Source organism: Aotus nancymaae, unplaced genomic scaffold (genome assembly GCF_030222135.1).
Source record: "Aotus nancymaae isolate 86718 unplaced genomic scaffold, 86718_ANA_hifiasm-v0.15.2.pri h1tg000079l, whole genome shotgun sequence".
NCBI classification, from domain to species: domain Eukaryota; kingdom Metazoa; phylum Chordata; class Mammalia; order Primates; family Aotidae; genus Aotus; species Aotus nancymaae.
In genome coordinates, this window is record NW_026988494.1 from 1,655,746 (window position 1) to 1,677,256 (window position 21,511).

At 43.0% G+C, this 21,511-nt stretch overlaps 1 protein-coding gene across 2 annotated transcripts; it reads right to left on the reverse strand.

Moving 5' to 3' along the window:
* Window positions 1–259: 259 nt before the first annotated feature.
* On the reverse strand, window positions 260–16,841 carry PLPBP (pyridoxal phosphate binding protein). 2 transcript variants are annotated; one of them, XM_012476074.2, is made up of 8 exons: window positions 16,726–16,841; window positions 14,083–14,190; window positions 13,969–14,004; window positions 13,362–13,437; window positions 6,776–6,910; window positions 3,898–4,040; window positions 3,367–3,465; window positions 260–2,051 (listed from the first exon to the last, which is right to left on the reverse strand). In XM_012476074.2, the coding sequence occupies exons 1-8, from the start codon at window positions 16,822–16,824 to the stop codon at window positions 1,920–1,922; spliced, it is 828 nt and encodes a 275-aa protein (XP_012331497.1). In that variant the 5' UTR covers window positions 16,825–16,841; the 3' UTR covers window positions 260–1,919. The 2 variants fall into 2 exon arrangements, with proteins under 2 accessions (XP_012331497.1, XP_064224675.1); XM_064368605.1 differs by lacking the exon at window positions 16,726–16,841 and adding an exon at window positions 15,937–15,957.
* Between the last annotated feature and the right edge of the window lie 4,670 nt (window positions 16,842–21,511).

The window sequence follows — 21,511 nt, forward strand, 5'->3', positions numbered from 1 at the left end:
GCCAATGTCGCCATCTAGAGGCAATTCAAAAGTTCCTTGCAGCAAGGGGTAACCTCTATTTTTTGTAATTCCTGAAGGGTCCTTTTTCTTGTCCTTAGAAGTTCAGAAGCCCTCTCATCCATGGGGTAGCTTTGGCTGTGTCTGTGACTCTAGGGAAGCCCTCCTCCAAAGCCAGGCTGACACGATGCCAAGGCATGGGCACAGCTGCTTCCTGTCGATTCCAATGCCCCCTCCTGTTACATTCATTCACTACACCAGATCATAAAAAATAAATCTTTTAATTGCTTTGTAATTGGCACAGATGGTATAATTCAAACTCACATTTTTATTTAATAGACTCTGAAATATCACACTGTAGCTCTCATTGAAACAGTACAGGAATCGTAATGTTTAAGTTTACAAAAGTACATTCAGCAGCAGCATCATGTTTTGAAAGTTACTTGTAAAATCAAAGACAGGCTTGACAAAATAAGAGAAAAAGCCATTTAGAACATAAAAAACAAGCCATCCTGAAGCCATCTGCCGTGACTATTGGAGAATGGTGTTTTGGGACTTTCTGAAGATCTTGCTACTTTATTAATGATCCAGAGGAGTTGCACAATTCTGGCTTGTAAGTACAGTGGGGAAGCTGTAACCTTGCCTGGAAAGTGCTCCTCGGGATAAGCAACGTCAAAGGCAGGCTTTGTTGAAACCATGTGCCTGAACAGGCTTTGAAGGAATCTTTCATTTCTTAGGAGTAATGAGATTCACTGGTCTTTGATTTAAAAAATCATCCTAAGGAGGATTATAGTAGAGATAACATTAAATTCTCATCACTGTAGGTCCCAGAGGAAAAACTTGAAGTCCCGTCTCTTCAGGATGATGTCAGAAATGCCTAAGTCCTGCTTATGTTACCCCTTAATTTCAAGAATACCACAGAGTGGCAGTGACACAAGCTCTCATTACCAAATTAATTTTTTTTTAAAGAGACAGGCTGTCTCTAAAAAAGGTGGGAGGTACTATCTGCATATTAAAAGGTTGCTTTAAGAAATGTGGCAGAATCTTTGAAGAACTCCCCAAGAGATCAAAGCCTTGATGGATTATTGGGAGATTTTTCTTTTCTTTTGTTTTTGAGGCGCGTTCTGTCACTCAGGCTAGAATACAGTGGTGCAATCACAGCTCACTGCAGCCTTAAACTCCTGGGCTCAAGCGATTCTTCCACCTCAGCCACCATGCCCGTTAATTTTTAAATTTTTTGTAGAGACGGGGTCTCCTGATGTTGCCCAGGCTGGTCTTGAACTCCTAGGCTTAGGTGATCCTTCTGCCTCCGCCTCTTAATTGCTGAGATTACAGGCATGAGTCACCATGCCTGGCCAGCAACAATTTGTGTTTGGAGAATTAGCCAGAACCATTTCCTGAAGTTACCTATACTGCTATTCCAGAGTTGAGAATATCTTCCCATATCTACTGGCTAGGGAATAATCTAGGGGCAGAAATCACCTTATTGCAGAACAGAAATTTAGACGATGTAGTAGGAGTTTGTAGGGAGTTGTTAACCATAAGGAATTTCCTATTAAAATGGGATGAAAGAGGGGAATCCCTCTGACTTCTATGATTATAGGCATCAGTGACCAAATTTTAACCTGGAAAAGGCATTCATGGACCAGTTCCTGCTCCTGGGCAGAATTCAATATTGAACGTGATTTCTGGCTATTGATTTGGTATCTGTTCTGCAGAAATGTTTGAATTTCTCAAACTCAATCCAAAGCCGCTGCTTGAAGCGAGCTTCCTATGTCAGAGACTAAGCACAGATGGTTTCCATGAACACACGTGATCATTAGTGCTCTCCGCAGGTCACAGGAGAGCAGGACTGCGCTGGGACACAGGGAAAACTGAAAACCTAGGTTAGTGCATAGTTAGTGTTCTCGGTATTCCCTGGCTCAGTACTCCTGGGCCACCTCCGCCGGGGCCTTCACGTCTGCTGCGCACCTGTCCGGTGTAGCTTTCTTTGAGTAATCCCGCTCTCCAAAAATGGTGCTTCCTATTCGGACATTCGTAGATCCTACTTCAATCTGTTGGGAAAGAAGAGATGGCATCGAGGACCAGGTTTAAAATAATGAAGTGGAGCCAGTGCCCAAACTGTGCTCCCATTCTGGCTCTCAGGAGCCTTGTATGAAGAACAGTAACACTGCCGAAGTGGCTCCGGGGCAGTTGCTCTCCTGAGAGGCAGTTCAACCTCTGAGAGTGCATATAGGAAACGAGTAGGGGTTTCTCTGGGTTTCCAGCGGTTGGAAAGTGTGGTTGGCACTCAGCTAGGTGGAGGTCAAGGATGTCAGACGTCCAGTGTGGAAAGCAGCCAAAGAGCCAAGAGTTGTCCTACAGCCCACCCACCTTTCCAACGTGCCATGGTCAGGTAGATGAAAAAAATATCCTTATGATTATCTGACCAAATTCCATTTGACTTACAAATGCAATGTATTTTTGCACTGTCTTAATAAATACAATTTTCCAGGAACGCAAGTTTATATTTTGATTTTTGAAACTTTATCAAGTTATTTGCTATTCCAGAAAATCATGTATTTGCATTGCCACTCCAGCACACCTATATCGGTTTATATTTACAGCTGTTGATGTATATATAAGATTGTTGGTAAACCTACACATAAGATGAAGCCTCAGTCGGGAGCTTTGGGAGGTCAAGATGGGCGGATCATTTGAGGTCAGGAATCGAGACCAGCCTGGCCAATATGGTGAAACCTCGTCTCTACTAAAAATACAAAAATTAGCCAGGTGTGGTGGTGGGCACCTGAAATCCCAGCTACTTGGGAGGCTGAGGTAGAAGAATCACTTGAACCTGGGAGGTGGAGGCTGCGCCACTGAACTCTGGCCTGGGTGAGTTGAGATTGCGCCACTGAACTCTGGCCTGGGTAACAGAGTGAGATTCTGTCTCCAAAAGTAAAAGATGAAGCCTCAGGCTGCTTCATTATGATTTGCTGTTATATAGCCACACCCATGCACTTATGTAATAAAATGCCTTTCCAAAAATTATAGCTTAAATTCCTATTTTCCTTTGGATTATACTTATGGAATTATGTTTATAATTTATGGAATTACATTTATAATTAATTTCCTATTTTAGATTATACTTATGGAATTATATTTCATTTTAAAATTCAGATGTCACGCTATAATTTCTACACATTTCAAAAAAGAAAGGGTGTGGGGACTGTGAGATGCTGGAATAGCTGAGAACCCTGAGACTGGGTACCCTACTGCCACCCCGAGGCATTTCCAAGGTTTCTCCAGCAAAGATCTGCTCTTGCGTCAGCCTCTCAGACCCCCAACCCCTGCCCCTTGAGGCAGGCAGGGCACTGGCAGGACACTCACCGCGTGCTGGAAATCCATGGACATGCCCATGCTCAGCTCAACCTGGTCAGCAGGGATGTTCAGCTTTTTACACAGCTCCTCCCGGAGGGACAATAACAGCTGACAGAAAGAGATGACACCTATTTTACTCCTGCCTTCTCTAATGATGCCCCGAAGTGGCTGAGTCTGAACTTCTCTGACAACGGTTATATATTTCTCATGATTTCAAGGCCTGTTGAAATTGTTAGAAGTTACTGAAAGGGTTTTTCGCAAACTATCCCACTTTCAAGAAAACTATTAGTCACTGGAGAGGAAGAAAGAGCTCATATTCTCTAAAAACTATGTTTTAGCCAATTTCAAGTTAAGTTGAGAAAGGTTTGTGGGCTGGGGAACCTGTTTTTCCCTTTTCCTTCTGAGAGGAGTCAGAAGAGGCAGAGAACACCCGGCAGGCAGTGTCTGGAATGTCTCTGCAGTCCCCATAGCAGTCGGCCCTGCAGCAGCACTCCAGCACCCTGCTTCTTCAGCACATGAGCAATCCCAACCCCGCAATACCTGGAAGTCTGGATTTGGTCCTTGACTAAGATCATGTCCAACGCTTCCTATGGTCATCAGCCCCACAAACTCCAGGCTGGGACACTTGGTGTTTATGTGCTCCACGATGGCTATGGTTTCTGAAGGTGGGAGGCCATGTTTACCTTCACGGAAAGAAACAGAAGACAGGTATACTGCAAGGGTAAATGGCCAGAGGAAGGTTCCATTTTCATCCCTTCCTTATGACAGAGGAGGTGACCCCCCAACAAGAGAAACTCTTGAAAGAGCCTCAAGTCCTGAAGAGTAACTTTATATACTTGGGATTTTCTTTCTTTTTTTTAACTTTTTTTAAAATATATTTTTTTTCTTTAAAGACGGGGTTTCTCCATGTTGGGTCAGGCTGGTCTTGAATTCCCAACCTCAGGTGATCCGCCTGCCTCAGCCTCCCAAAGTGCTGGGACTACAGGCGTGAGCCACCGCACCCGGCTATACTTGGGATTTTCTATGTTGCTCTGCTTCTGGTCAGATTCTGAATTTCTCAAGAAAAGAGCTATCAATTGGATTCTCTTTCCTCCACCTCAGGATTTTAGCTGAGAACAGCTAGGAGATATGGAAAAGAAAAAACCTTGCTTTTTTGGGATACCAGGAAGATTTTCGCATTGCTAAAATGCCAGAGGAACTTGAGAATTACTTTTCTAAGTCAACAATTTTTATAGTTTATTAATTTAATAGAGTTGCAAAAAATTTAAAATAAAGTACATGTTAAACATTTTTGGATATATTTGCAAAGTTTAATTGAACTTTCTAATTAACGACTGGAGGAGAAATCTGCAGCAACCAGTTATTTGTTATGCAGTTATAAGAGCTATTGATATTGTCCTGCCCCCATTTATTAGGGAGAGATGCTAGTAACATTTACTTCAGTCTTTAACCAGGGCTTACTATAGCTAATTATCAAGAAATGAGAAAATACAAACTTGATCTACAGTCGATTTCAGATTTCTATTGAGAATTGGGATTTAAACCCAGGCAGTCTGACTCTAGACTGTTATCTAGAAAACAGATCCTCTTTGCTCCAGGAGAACTGGAGAAAAAAAGAAAAAAAAAGAGGAATAAAAAAAAGAAAACAGATCCTCTACTGTGCTCTTGTGTACCAAGATTTGGTAAATACTGGTGCTTTGATGGTTGTAATCGAATGCCTGAACTGCATACATTTATTCTTAACAAACAGCTAACAATTATGTGTAGGGTTCTGTGCTAACAGTGTTACCTGGATTACCACATTCAATCCTAACCACACCCTCTGAAGCAAGCATTATCATGATACCATTGCCAGAAAAGGAAACTGAGGTACAGAGAGATTAGGTAACTTATCCAAGGTTATAATATTGGAAAGTAGTGAAGCTCAAACCCAAGGTCTGTCTGATTTCAAGCCCATGCTTCTATTTATACTATGTTACACTGTTAATCCAAGCCCCATAAAGATATTCATTGACTGGTGCTCACAGTAATTTTTTTTTTTTTTTTTTTTGAGATGGAGTCTTGCTCTGTTGCCCAGGCTGGAATGCAGTGGCTTGATCTTGGATCACTGCAACCTTTACCTCCTGGGCTCAAGAGATCCTCCTGCTTCAGCCTCCTGAGTAGCTGGGACTACGGGTACACCATGCCTGGCTAATTTTTGTAAGTTTAGTAGAGATGAGGTTCCACCATGTTGGCCAGGCTGGTCTTGAACTCCTGACCTCAGGTGTTCCACCTGCCTCGGCCTCCCAAAGTGTTGGGATTACGGGTGTGAGCCATCGCACCCAGCCCACTCACAGTAATTATATTCCATTCTCTCTCAATGTAACATTTAGTAATTTTTTTTAAGACCTAAGAGTATTTACATACAAATTTAAGACATTCCTTGCAGGAGTGATGATGACCTTTGGGGATTTTTCAGATGAAAGTCACAATCCCAGGCCAGGCACAGTGGCTCATGCCTGTAATCCCAGCACTTTGGGAGGCCGAGGCGGGTGGATCACGAGGTCAAGAGATCGAGACCATCCTGGTCAACATGGTGAAACCCCGTCTCTACTAAAAATACAAAATATTAGCTGGGCATGGTGGCGCATGCCTGTAATCCCAGCTACTCAGGAGGCTGAGGCAGGAGAATTGCCTGAACCCAGGAGGCGGGTTGTGGTGAGCTGAGATCGCGCCATTGCACTCCAGCCTGGGTAACAAGAGTGAAACTCCGTCTCAAAAAAAAAAAGAAGTTCAAGATCAGCCTGGCCAATATGGTGAAACTCTGTCTCTACTAAAAATACAAAAATCAGCCAGGTGTGGTGGTGGGTGCCTGTAATCCTAGCTACTTGGGAGGCTGAGGCAGGAGAATCGCTTGAACCTGGGAGGCAGAAGTTGCAGTGAGCTGAGATCCCACCACTGCACTCTAGCCTAGGTGACAGAGTGAGACTCCATCTCAAAAAGAAAACAACAGGCCGGGTGTAGTGGCTCACGCCTGTAATCCAAGCACTTTGGAGGCCAAGGCGGGCGGATCACCTGAGGTCGGGAGTTCAAGACCAGCCTGACCAACATGGTGAAACTCTGTCTTTAAAAAAAAAAAAAAAGAAAACAACAATGTCAACAACAAAAAAATGAAGTCACAATCCCCTTCTTCACTCCCCATCCTTCTTCCCCTAAAATTAAGATATAATGAACCACGATGTAGTAAATAAATATATAAAGACTGGCTTGCATGTCATTATGCTACCTAGATCATACAAAAAACAGCCTACTTAGAGGCCTATGATCCTGTGATTTGTTTCCATAACCTCCTCCATCAGACACTTGGGCCTACCCATTTTCCCTGAGCTTCAACCATCCTAAGCGAAGAATAATCTACAATTCAGGTCTAGTCACTTACTCTCCTCTCCGCTGGTGTTAATCTGGACCATAACCTTTAACCTTTCAGGAGAACCTTTTTTCTGCCAGGAACTGTTCACTTTGTCTGCCAACTTCACAGAATCCACTGTTTCCAGCATGAAGAGATTGGGGACAGCTGTAATGAGACAGAGGCAAGGTAGTATTCCTTATACACTCTACTGAAGCAAGTAACATGCAGCAAATCTCTGACTTGGTAGAGGAAAAAATATGCCAGGAAAAGAAAAACACAGTTAAATCTCAGTTCCTCTAAGAAGACAAATGTGACAGTTTTACTAGATACAAATTCAAATGTCAGACCATCCTTGGCTAATCAGCAAAGGTAAATAAGGGAAACGCTGACATACATGATGAGGCAGTACATATATCAATATGCTTCAAGAAGCTGGTAATGAACAGATTCCTAATAACAGGCTCGATCTGTGTCTCAGTTCAAACTGAGAGAAACAGGTCAGGATGACAATGAAGAAAGGATCAGTGGAAGCCAAGATGCTTCCCCAGCATATCACCACATTCTTCAACTTTCTGGGCTGAGGATATTCTTATTCAACAAAGACATCACAATAACCCCAACACTGGCTGGGTGTGGTGGCTCACACTTTAGTTCCAGCACTTTGGGAGGCTGAGGTGGGTGGAACACCTGAGGTCAGTTCGAGACAAGCCTGACCAATCTGATGAAACTGTCTCTACTAACAATACAAAAATTAGCGGGCATGGTGGGGCACACCTGTAGTCCCAGCTGCTTGGGAGGCTGAGGAAGGCGAATTGCTTGAACCCAGGAGGTGGAGGTTGCAGTGAGCCAAGATCACACCACTGCACTCCAGCCTGGGCGACAGAGCAAGACTCTGTCTCAAATACAACAACGACAAAAAACCAAAAACCAAAAAAAACCAATGACCCCAACACTGAAAGTTAAGTGAGACACTGAATCATAAAGCCATCTTCTTTTTCAAAGATGCATGTGAAATGAAGCACCAGCTTTGCTTCAGCTAATTCACAACGATGGTGACAAAAGAACCTGCACCAGTAGCTTACTTTAACTGAACAAAAAAATCCTCCAGGTAGTATGTGAATCACTTTATATGTATTATTTCTTTTGAATCTTCACCACAGTTCACAAAGCACTGTTGTTATCCCTATTTTACAGAAGGGGATACTAAGATGCAGAGAGGTGACTTCACATTCTTTTTTTATTTTTTGAGATGGAGTTTCACTCTTGTCACCCAGGTTGGAGTGCAATGGCGCAATCTTGGCTCACTGCAATTCAGCTAATTTTTGTATTTTTGGTAGAGACGAGGTTTCAGCATGTTAGCCAGGCTGGTCTTGAACTCCGGACCTCAGGTGATCTGCCCACCTCAGCCTCCCAAAGTGCTGGGATTACAGGTGTGAGCCACTGCACCTGGCCTTTACATTCTTAATACTGAATTTCAGCTCAGGTTACTTTACTGAAAAAAATATAAATTTGAAAAAATGACAAAAAGTGTATATGCTTGATGTAAGAAAATTAAGCAATATAGAAGCATATGCAGTAGAAAGTCAAAGCCCTTCACCTTAATTAACAACTGGAGGAGAAATCTGCAGCAAGCAGTTATTTCTTATGCAGTTATAAGAGCTACTAACATTGTCTTGCCCCCATTTATTAGGTGGAGATGCTAGTAACATTTACTTCAGTCTTTAGGGCAGATTATAGCTAATTATCAAGAAATGATAAAGACTTGATCTACAGTCAATTTACGATTTCTATTGATAATTGGGATTTAAAAAGTGATATCCTAGAAGATATCACTATTATATTAGGGATGTTACTTCTTCCAGATCTGTTTCAGCATATCTTTATCCAACCAAATACACATGCACACACACACACAAATGTATAATTTCTTTTCTTCTGTTTTTAAAAATAATACAAATTGGATCACACTAAATATTCTACAGGTTGCTTACTTCTAGCAAGCACTACAGAGTTTGGAGTTTTTTTCCCCACATCAATATCACAAATGCACTGGTACTTTTAAAACACTGCAGCATTCCGCAGATTATCACGGTTTATGTAACCATTCCTCTTGTTGATGCACATTAGATTGTTTCTTATTTTTTATTACAAAAACAAAGCTTGGATATAGAACTTTGTGCTATGTACAAGTATTTCGGATGGGTACTTTGCCAATATTTTCTCCCATTCTGAGTTGTCTCTTCACTTTGTTGTTTCCTTTGCTTTGCAAGAGCTTTGGTTTTTTTTTTTTTTTTTTGACAGAGTCTCACTCTGTCACCCAGGCTGGAGGGCAGTGGTGCAATCTTGGCTCACTGCAACTTCTGCCTCCTGTGTTCAAGTGATTCTTCTGCCTCAGCCTCCTAAGTAGCTGGGATTACAGATGCCTACACTACACCTGGCTAATGTTTTTATTTTTAGTAGAGATGGGGTTTTGCCATGTTGGCTAGGTTGTTCTTGAACTCCTGACCTCAGAGATCCACCCACCTCGGCCTCCCAAAGTGCTGGGATTACAGGCATCAGCCACTGTGTCCAGCCTGCAAGAGCTTTTTAACTCGATGCAATCCTATCTGTCCATTTTTGCCTTGGTTGCCTGTGCTTTTGGAGTATTTACTCAAGATATCTTTGTTCAGGGCGGGTGCAGTGGCTCACACCTGTAATCCCCACACTTTGGGAGGCCGAGGAGGGCAGATCGCTTGAGGCCAAGAGTTTGAGACCAGCCTGTCCAACACAGTAAAACCCTGTCTCCACCAAAAAATACAAAAATTAGCCAGGTGTGGCTGAGCGTGGTGGCTCATGCCTGTAACACGAGCACTTGGGGAGGCCGAGGTGGTCGAATCACTTGAGGCCAGGAGTTTGGCTAACATGGTGAAACCCCGTCTGTATTATATAAAAGTATTAGCTGGGTGTGGTTGCACATGCCTGTAATCCCAGCTACTTGGGAGGCTGAGGCAGGAGAATTCCTTGAACCAAGGAGGCAGAGGTTGCAGTGAGCCGAGATCACGCCACTGCACTCCAGCCTGGGTGACAGAGCAAGACTGTCTCAAAAAGACAAAAAAAGGGCTGTACATGGTGGCTCACACCTGTAATCCCAGAACTTTGGGAGTTCCAGGCAGGCGGATCACGAGGTCAGGAGATCGAGACCATCCTGGCTAACAAGGTGAAACCCTGTCTCTACTAAAAATACAAAAAATTAGCCAGGCGTGAGGGCAGGCGCCTATAGTCCCAGATACTTGGAAGGCTGAGGCAGGAGAATCCTTGAACCCGGGAGGTGGAGGTTACAGTGAGCAGAGATCATGCCACTGCACTCCAGCCTGGGCAACAGAGCGAAACTCTGTCTCAAAAAATAAATTAAAAAGTAAAAAAAAGGAAGAAAATGCACATATATATATATTTGACTGCAAGTGATCCTCCCACCTTGACCTTCCAAAGAGTTGGGATTACAGGTGTTGAGTTACTGCCTCTGGCCTCAAGAAGCCTTTATGGAAATGAATTGAGCCATGAGGTTGAATGAGTATAATGGATTATCCAGAGGGGAAAATGGCACCAAAACAACACAGTTCTGTTAGGCTTTTCTGCCCCTTCTATGCCTGCTGGCTCCTTCCCTCCCTCCTCCCATCGCCTTTACATATTTCCAACAAGGCTGGGTGCAGTGGTTCACACTTGTAATCCCAGCACCTTGGGAGGCTGAGGAGGGCGGATCACTTGACATTAGGAGTTTGAGACCAGCCTGGCCAATGTTGTAAAACTCCATCTCTATGCTAAAAACACAAAACTTAGCTGGGTGTGGTGGCACATGCCTGTAATCCCAGTTACTTGAGAGGTTGAGGCAGGAGAATTGCTTGAACCCAGGAAGTGGAGGTTGTAGTGAGCCGAGATCATGCCACTGTACCCCAGCCTGGGCGACAGAGTGAGACCCTGTCTCCAAAAAAAAAAAAAAAAAAAAAATCTTTGTCCAGACTAATGTCTTGGAGAGTTTCCCCAATGTTTTCTTTTAGTAGTTTCAGGTCTTAGATTTAGATTTAAGTCTTTAATCCATTTTGATTTGATTTCTGTATATGGTGAGAAATAGGAATATAGTTTTATTCTTTTGCATATGGATATTCAGTTTTCCCAGTGGCATTCACTGAAGAGACTGTCCTTTCCCCAGTGTATGTTCTTGGCACCTTTGTTGAAAATAAGTCCTCTGTAGATGTACAAATTTATTTTTGGGTTCTCTATTCTGTTCCATTGGTCTATGTGTCTGTTTTTATGCCAGTATCATACTGTTTTGGTTACTATAGCTCTGCAATATAATTTGATTATATCAGGTAATGTGACTCCTGCAGTTTTGTTCTTTTTGCTCAGGATGGCTTTGGCTATTGCGGGTCTTTTGTGGTTCCATATAAATTTTGGGATTATGTTTTTCTATTTCTGTGAAGAATGTCATTGGTATTCTGATAGGGACTGCACTGAATCTGTAGATCGCTATGGGTAATAAGGACATTTTTACAATACATCAAATTTTACAATACATCAAAAAATCTATTCATGAATTGATTTTTCCAATACATGAACATGGAATATCTTTCTATTTTTCATGTTCTCTTCAATTTCTTGCATCAATGTTTTATAGTTTTCATTGTAGAAAGCTTTTGCTTCTTTGGCTAAGTTTATTCTTAGGTATTTCATTTGTAGCTATTGTAAATGGGATTACTTTCTTGATTTCTTTTCCAGATCATTCACTGTTGGCATATAGAAATGCTACTGATGGGCTGGGCGCGGTGGCTCACGCCTGTAATCCCAGCACTTTGGGAGGCCTAGGCGGGTGGATCGCGAGATCAAGAGATCGAGACCATCCTGGTCAACATGGTGAAACCCCGTCTAAAAAAATACAAAATATTAGTTGGGCATGGTGGTGCATGCCTGTAATCCCAGCTACTCAGGAAGCTGAGACAGGAGAATTGCCTGAACTCAGGAGGCGGAGGTTGTGGTGAGCCGAGATTGCGCCATTGCACTCCAGCCTGGGTAACAAGAGCAAAACTCCGTCTCAAAAAAAAAAAAAAAAAAAAAAAATGCTACTGAGTTTTGTATATTGGTTTTCTATCCCGCAATGTTATTGAATTTTTTTCAGTTATAATAGTTTTTTGACGGAATTTTTAGGCTTTTCTAAGACTCTACGGTTTTAGAATTTCTTGATAAGATGAAGGAGTACACATTTACCCACTCCCTCAAAACACTGGATCTTAGAAGCAGTCTTTTTGAGTTTTTACAAACCTGATTTGTGAAAGTTACTTTGTATTTCTCTGTTTGACGATGAATGTTTTTCATCTGATTACTGGACTTTTGTATTTTTACCCCTTGTGAACTGCCTCAGTTTTTGCCTATATTTTTCCTATAAACAAAAAGATTTGTAGCTCTTTATGTATGCTGAATATTAACTTCTTCCCTTTTCAAAAATATTCTTTTTCTCCCACTCCGTGCCTCCCTTTTGCTTTGACATGCAGAAAGCTTTAATTTTTGTGTGATCAAATCTGCTAGTTGTTCTTTTTAAATTCATTATTATTATTATTATTATTTTTTGACAGGGTCTCCTTTGTCACCCAGGCTAGAGTGCAGTGGCGCGATCTCAGCTTACTGCAACCTCTGCCTCCAGGTTCAAGTGATTCTCCTGCCTCATCCTCCCCAAGTAGCTGGGACTACACGTGCACACCACTATGGCTGGCTAACTTTTGTATTTTTAGTAGAGATGTGTTTTGCCATATTGGCCAGGCTGGTCTCAAACTCCTGACCTCAGGTGATCCGCCCACCTTGGCCACCCAAAGTGCTGGGATTACAGGCATGCGCCACTGGGCCCAGCCTCCATGTCTTTCCTAATTTTATTTTACTATAAATCTTTTTTTTTTTTTTGAGATGGAGTTTTGCTCTGTCACCTAGTCTGGAGTGCAGTGGTGTGATCTTGGCTCACTGCAACCTCCACCTCTGGAGTTCAAGCAATTCTCCTGCCTCAGCCTCCTAAGTAGCTGGGACTACAGGCACGCGCCACCACATCCAGTTAATTTTTGCATTTTTAATAGAGTTGAGGTTTCACCATATTGGTCAGGCTGGTCTCGAACTTCTGACCTCAAGTGATCCATCTGCCTCACCTCCCAAGGTGCTGGGATTACAGGCGTGAGCCACCGTGCCTGGCCTATGTTACTACAATTCTTAATTTTACTTTACTATAGTTACTTTACTGTACTGTATTTTATTTACTGCAGCCTTTTATTTAAAGGAAAAAGAACAGAAATGTCTCTTTTGCTAGTTAAAAACATTTACGGGCTGCAATTCTTTATAATTTTTCTGAAAGACAACCAAATAATAATAAACATGAGGTAGGGCAGGTTTCCAAGTATATATAAGCCAGACAACTGTGAATACATTCTGTTCTTGGCATGATGTTTTCTCCTTATATTAAGAACTCAGACTTTCTGAAAGAAATTCCAAAAACAAATGGTGAACTAGAGATAGTGTAAAAGTTGCTCTCTCTTCCAGAGATGGCAGTGTACAAGCAATACAGTAACAGAGCAATTTTGTCTTCATATTTAGAGTTTTATCTTACCCATCAACTTGTTGACATTTTGTTTCTGTAGGTGGCCAATGAAGTGCCACTTGATCTCAGGACACAAAGACAGAATCTGAAGAGAAAAGGTAACCATGTGCAACTTAGATTTTTGCAGATGCCTTGCTGCCTCCAACACCTTGTGCACTCCCTGTCACCTTTCATATCCACTCTCTGATCCTTAAATGTAACAAACTATCACAATCTTCATCCGGCCTCCTAATGAGGTAAAAGGATAGAGAAAAGTCTAAGGCTTTTGTTCTGTTTCCCTTCCTTGTTCCCATCAATTTCCTCCATCTTTCAGATATCAGCCGTCAGGGATGAACTGATAAGCTTTCAAATCCTGAAAAGATCCAAAATTATAGCAAGCTCCGGAAACCACCATTTCCAAACAGCCACCAAGGAGAAAATGATAGTCTGAACCAAGAGAAAAATCTAGCTGATAATTATTTGGGACTCAAGGTGAAAGTTGACATTTCTGTCCCCAGCCCAATCTAAAGTCAACCATCCTAAAGCTGCTCTACAGCTCAGCCACCAAGATGGGTCTAATTTTCAACTAAAGAGCCACGATTTAGATATAAATTAAAGAATTCAGCTATCTACTTACTTTAGGATTTGATGCTTTTTCTAGCAGTTCCTGAACCTAAAAGGTAAAAACGGAACAAGTCAGAAGCCTGGCAATCACGATGCTTCCAAAGGCACTTCAGGAAAGGGCTCTTACATAGTTTTCGCCGAAAGTGCGCTGCCCGTGACCATAGGCCTCGATCACCATGTCTACAGGTTTGGTTTTGCTGACAGCCACTAGCCGGGGCTGGATGGCTGGGAGATCCTGCCAAGAGGGAAAGAAACCTATGAGTGAATGTTTGGGAATATTATCCCAACGAATCCCATAGGATAGATCCTGTATAGACAGGCATTGATCTCAAATTGGCATTAGGTAAGATCCATTTTTTCAACACTGTAGGCAGATCAATATCAAATAGTGGTGACCAAATGTTTTTTGGGTGCATGGCATCTCAATCTAATATGTTAGCGACATCACTATTTAGCAGAAGAAATTTCTCTCTCAGGAGAGCTGGGCCAGTTAAAGCAGTATTTCCTTGTGTGGTCTTGGACCAACTGTATCAGCATCACCTGGGTGAGATTTTCTTTTTCTTTTTTTTTTTTTTGAGATGGAGTTTTACTCTTGTTGCCCAGGCTGGAGTGCAATGACGTGATCTTGGCTCACTGCAACCTCTGCCTCCCAAGTTCAAGCGATTCTCCTGCCTCAGCCTTCCAAGTAGCTGGGATTATAGGCATGCGCCACCTTGCCCAGCTAATTTTGTATTTTTAGTAGAGACAGGGTTTCTCCATGTTGGTCGGGCTGGTCTTGAACTCCTGACCTCGTGATCTGCCTGCCTTGGGCTCCCAAAGTGCTGGGATTATAGGTGTGAGCCACCATGTCCAGCTGATAATTTACTTTTCAACAATCTCTCCAGATGACTCTCAGACATGGCAATGTTGGAGGCTTAAGAATCACTTCATTAATAGAAGGCTGTACTCTTTGAGCAAAAGAGAGGTCACTTCTGGCTTCCGAAACCCTAATGTTAGCAGTTTTGGTAACTCATCCTGGTCCTAGTGTATTATTACACCATAATAACACTGCCCCATTTACCCTACAAATGGCCCGTTTAGGTAACTAATTGATTGTTCAATCTGTGAATTAAGAACCAGTGGCACGGCCAGGTACAGTGGCTTACCCCTGTAATCTCAGCACTTTGGGAGGCCAAGGCGGGTGGATCACCTGAGGTTAGGAGTTCGAGACCAGCCTGGCCAACATGGAGAAATCCCTGTCTCTACTAAAAATACAAAAAATTAGCCAGGCATGGTGGTGGGCATCTGCAATCCGAGCTACTCGGGAGGCTGAGGCAGGAGAATCACTTGAACCTGGGAGGGAGAGGTTGCAGTGAGCCGAGATCACATCATTGCACTCCAGCCTGGGTGACAGAGTGAGACTCCATCTCAAAAAAAGAAAAGAAAAGAACTAATGGCAGAAATAAGACTGCAACACAAAATTATTCTGGACTCAGGATTAGACTTATCTGACATCGTCGCATGACCACTACACAAAGAGCAGGGGTTCTATGCATTCTGCTGACCCAATCCACACAGAAACAGTAAGAGAAGAGATTCATTTATCCTTGCATGATTCAGTCTTCCTGTATCTATCACCCCCTGGAGTTTTCACAGAATCACAGTGTTCTCAAGGACATGAAGGAGTCAGTCAATTAGAAAAACGCCTCCTCTTCCTTCCTTCCACAGGGATGCATAACCAGCCTCTTTTGAGTCCAAGTCGTGACTACTGGGATTATGCTGATAATTGATGTTTTTCAGAGTCACCCGAACAGGCAGCCCACGTGCCTGAGCGTTTCCCTGAGAGAACCTCCAGGGTGATGTTTGTTAGGGGAAGTCCTAGATTTTTCTTGGAGAATCACCAAGAATCACAGAATATTAACAACAGAAAGGAGCTCAGAGCTTTCAGAGATTACTGCATTGCTTTTACAGGGAGGGAAATACTAAGGGCCACAGTAGTTACCTGACTTGTTCAAGGTAATGTCTAAGGAATAGTCAGTCAAGGAAAGGCTGTAATACAGGTCTTGTCTTCAGCCAGCATAAATGCTCAATCAGAGAAACCCGTGACCTCTATGTTCAGGTCCATCTCATTCCACACCATTCAGCTTAAACTTGCACTGAGGTGGGCAGATTTTTATTCTTGGTCTAATCAAAGTCCGAGAGGAGGTAAAAAATACATACACAAAAGACGAAATCTCCCCTTAACCGGTTGGGATTGGACTGCTCCCTCCTGCACCCACAGACAAGTGCCACTGTGGTGCCAGTGAAGTCCGGCCAGTCCACCCTCATCTCAGCCTGCGGGTGGCACTGGCATTTCCAGGGCACTTAGCAGCTGAGACGCTGCCACACTCGCGATCTCGGGCGGGTCTGGCCTCCGCGGGGTGCTCTTGTACCCCCGTCCCCCTTACTGGCCGTGGGCACAGGCCTGGCCCCCCTCACGTCCGCCAAGGCTGTCGACCCCGAAACGACGCGGTTCGACGCGGTTCACAAGTGGCCACGATGCCTGGACACTAAGTCATTTTCCCGAGGTAGCGGTACCCTCTGCTCCAACGAAGCCAATCTCCAGAAACCTACCAGACTCAGGGCAAGGAAGCTGGGGAAACCCTTCGCTAGCTTTTTGGTGGCCCTCGGCGGCCGACGGGTCCCGCCTCTTCGGGAGACCCCTCTGCGTCACCGTGACGACCCATTCCCACGCAGGTGTCCCTCTCCTCAGGGCGTCCTCCCACTGTCCCCACGCAGCCTCTTTCCTCACCCGCGGCCGCCGCGCCACCGCCTGCTGCACGCGCTCGTTCACAGCCCGCAGTGCGCACCCGACTCCCAGCTCTGCCGACATGCTGCCAACTCTCCACATCCCGGGGACCCACGCCTAGCCCCAAGACCCCGGCAGCCCCATGTTCAGACCATCTTCCGGTTCCGTCCAGCTCGCTCCGTGTGAACCAATCGTTGCTCACTATCGAGTCGTCTCACCCAATCAACACCCGTGTAGCGCGGAGAACCGCCCCCCACCCCTCGGCGACGGCCATCTTGGGGAGGTCACTCGCGAACCTGGAAATGAGGCGCCTGGGAGCCGAGGTCCTGCGTGCCTGACTCTGAGGGCCGCATCCCGTGTGCTCCCCTTTTTCCTGAGCCTCAGCAGCTGCCGTCCCCAACCCCCAAGGGACTTTTATGGGGCAAAAACGCATCCTGTACTCGGGGGATCCTGTTGCCTTTCAATACCTTGCCAGGCTTGCCCGTTCCTGGCTTTCTGGGCGCGGGGAACCAGGATTAGAAGTGACTGGGGCGGGAGTCAGGGCTTTTCTCTTTCAGATGGTTCTTGCGAGGAGCCCGTAAGCGATATGAAAGGAAACTCTTCTTTTCCCTAAAGACACGGTGTGATTCAAATCTATCTTGATTTTTGTCATCCTTCAGACCAGTACTGTCCAAGAGAAATATAGCGCGACCACCTGTGTAATTTTGGAAGTTTCTCATAGGCACATAAGTTTAAACATTTTAATGATATACTTTATTTAACCCAATATATCCAAAGTAAGATTTCAACATGCAATCAATAGAAAAACTAAATGCGGTATTTTAATACTTTTGAAAATCGTACGTGTTTCTTAAACCCGGTGTAGTGTTGACTTGCATGTGCCGCAATTCCGGCCATCTGTATTTCAGGGGATTAGCGGCCACCTGCGGCCAGTGCTGCCTCATCGGGGGCACAGGGAGCATGATTATTACTGTTATTATTACTCTGATTATTACATAGCATAACTATTAATATAGGATACATTATAATATATACTATAATTATATAATTATTACTATGATTATTACATAGCATGATTATTGCTATTATTATTATTGAGACAGAGTCTCCCTCTGTCACCCAGGCTGGAGTGCAGTGGCCCGATCTCGGCTCACTGCAACCTCTACCTCCTGGGTTCAAACGATTCTTCTGCCTCAGCCTCCTGAGTACCCGGGACTACAGGTGTGAGCCACCGCACCTGGCCCACAGGCAGCTTTAGATGCTCTAATAGGAGCTCAGCACATTCAGTTGGATCTGTAAGATGGGTTCTCACTATGTTGCCCAGACTAGTCCTGGACTCCTGGGCCCAAGCAATCCTTCCACCTACGCCTCCAGAGTAGCTGGGACTACGGACGTACGCCACAACGCCTGGAGTTTGATTCTTGAATCTCCCTCCGGAGGAGTCAGACCATACAAAGATTAACACAGAATGCTAAATAGGGGGTGAAATAGTAGATACTATGGGCAAGGAGAAGGAGATCAATTTTGTTAAGGAAAGCATTCTTGGCTGCAATTACTGTTGATTCTCAAACATTAATTAAACTTAATGAAGTGAGATGCTGTTATATTAGAGAAACAGCTAATATTTGTTCTCCAGGTTTTCTTGAGGTGATAGGGCTTACTAGAACTTTCTGGAAGGAGCAATATTCTTACTCTCTCCTCTCACAATTTTTCCCAGACTCCCAGGAACGGAGATGGAATTTCACATCTGATCTAGGAAAATCACGTTAGGCAGAACCTCAGGTTCTTAAAATAAGGGACTTCTTTCTGGGAAGTCTCTGGTCATTTACCCTAGTACACATTAACTGGGTTATTTGCAAACTAGGCCTGCCGATATTAAGAGTAATTTGTGTTCAAATAAAATGTCTCTGGATTTGATATATTTCTACTCCAACCAAAGTGATAAAAAAAATTAAAATGACCAGAATGGCCCTTTGTGGTGTGAGCATAATAAATGCTTGCTGTAGAGACACAGTAGGAAGGACCGAGCAAGCAGTGAGTGAGGGGAAGGACAGAGGGGATCGCGGTGACAGGATGTGTAGAGGAAGGATTGGGTGAGATGAAATACTTCAAATGATGCGCTATTTGGAAAACATTTTTAAAACCGTAAATACCTCACAGATCTAGGGAATGCATAATCCAGGTGTTAGCTTACTATGACAACAAGTAGTTATAGCTTCATTTACTAGATTGGGCCTCTGTTATTTGAATTACAAGGCAAGGTCATCCTCCCACCCGCTTATCCATTCAGTGAACATTTACTGAGGCATTACTCTGTAAAGGAACCCTGGGAGAGACCAGGCTGAGTAAGACAGGCTTTATTGCGGGTTTATTTCTAAGATACTTTTCATCTCTGACATTGTGTGATCTTATGAAAATGGAAATGGAGACAAAAAGATCATGGTGCCCCCAGTCCCATGGTTATTTCACATTCCAAATTCTTCTTAGTTGCACTTTTGAATTAATTTTATTTCACTTTTTCCCTTATTTTCTTTTTTAGTTTCTTCTCCTCTTCCTGGGACAGCAACCATCCAATTTAACCTTTCGTCCTCCCCTACTACCTAATCCTTGAAAAATCCAAGTCCAAAATCATTTCATCACCATAATTGTCTTTAAATTGCTCCAATAATTTGCAAGCACAAAGGGGAAAAGAGAAAGATGAAACAGATTTTATAAACAATCTAGAATCTAGTATGCTTACGCCATCAAGCTTTTAAAACACTCTCATAGTCTGCAATAAAACCAAATTATGATAAAAACATATATGGATTTAAAGTGTTTCCTTCTGAGCCTACTGTGATTCTTTTGGGGGGATAAAAAAATAAAATAGAAAATTACTGTTGTCTGGTTACTTAGCTCTAAAGAGAAATGGAGAAACAATGGCCATGTCCCAGTTTAAATGAATTCAGGTAGATTAGCCCATGGCAGCAAGCCCTTGGCAAACATGCTGTCACATCTGGCCTTTGAAATGTCTGTAGAGACTCTAGAAGTCTAGACCTAGGGAAGACCTAGGGAGGTTTCATACAGAAAGAATGACACTGAAACCATCCCAAACAGCACAGAGTCTTCCCAATTTCTGCAGACCATCAGAGAAGAATATTTATTTTCTATTTGCAGGTAACAACTGCTCCCTATTTGAAACTTTAGCAAGCCGGATCTTAATTATTTAAAAATACTCTAGGGCCGGGCGCAGTGGCTCACACCTGTAATCCCAGCACTTTGGGAGGCCGAGGCGGGTGGATCACGAGGTCAAGAGATCGAGACCATCCTGGTCAACATGGTGAAACCCCGTCTCTACTAAAAATACAAAAAATTAGCTGGGCATGGTGGTGCGTGCCTGTAATCCCAGCTACTCAGGAGGCTGAGGCAGGAGAAATGCCTGAACCCAGGAGGTGGAGGTTGCGGTGAGCCGAGATCGCGCCATTGCACTCCAGCCTGGGTAACAAGAGCGAAACTCTGTCTCAAAAAAAAAAAAAAAAAAAAGTACTCTTTATTCAAGCGAATTTCCTCTTTTTAGCTACCATTATGTAACTTTTATAATTGTGAAGTCATTAAATTTCCCTTCTGCCTTTTCTGGGATCAACCTATGAGCTTTATTTCTTACATTTTTTTTTTTCTTTTTGGTTTTAACATTTTGTTTTCTTTCTAGCCTCTTCAAATTTTTTCCTTTTTAAAACTGGAGCCCAGAGCTGGACAATTCCTCTCAACAGGGCCAAACCAGGTTCTTTTCTTTCTTTAAACCAGGTTACTTTCTACACTGCATTTTTGCAGAGGTACATATCCTAAATACTGTGTTTGCCGCATTGCAATGTCATTCCCTTCTATGTGCTGTCCTATTTGTACTCTGATTCCATTTTTTTCACATGTGTTTGGCTTTCTACTTAGTGGTTCCCATTTAATAGCTGTGTGTTTTCTAGCCCATTTCTCCAGATTGAAAATAAGTTGTTTTTAAATACATACATGCAAGTACAGTGTGAAAGCCTTTCATATGCATTATTTCATAAGCCACTCAACCCATTTTATAAATGAAGAAACACAGGCTTAGAGAGGTCAAAAAACTTATCCAAGACCACACACCTAAGAAGTAGTAGAGCACTGATTTGAACTTTTGCAGTCTGACTCCAGTAACTACATTCTTAACATACCTACTCAATTGTTAAGATCATATTATTTGTGTAGCAGGCTCTCAAACCAATAGAGAAAGCTTGGGAGCCCCGTTGAAAATCCTGAGAAAGCCTGGGCTAGGGTTGCCAGACTTAACAAGTAAAAACACAGGATACCCAGTTAAATATGAATTTCACATAAACAAATACTTGAGTATGAATATGTCTCATGCAGTATTTGGGACATACAATACTTACACTAACAATTATACATTGTTGAAATTCATATTTAACTAGGTATCCTATGTTTTATCTGGCAACCCTAAGCTGGGCAGCTTTCCAGAGTAAAGACTGGGATTTCTTCCACTGAACTGATATTAGAATGAGTTTTGGGTGAATTGAAAATATCTCTGCCCTTTGGAGCAGAATTGCAGTGGTGTGTACATTGTTTAAAATGATAAATCTCTTTAGTACCTAACAAGAATTATTCCGTGTTCACAAATTCATTTTTTATTGTTTCTATATGGATAATGGGGATAGATTTTCATCTGAATACATTTTTAGAGAGATCTTGTACTTAACTCACTAGTCAGGGATGTTTTATTTCTTTATGTCACCTATCCTAATATTATTAGCTATTGCTGTAT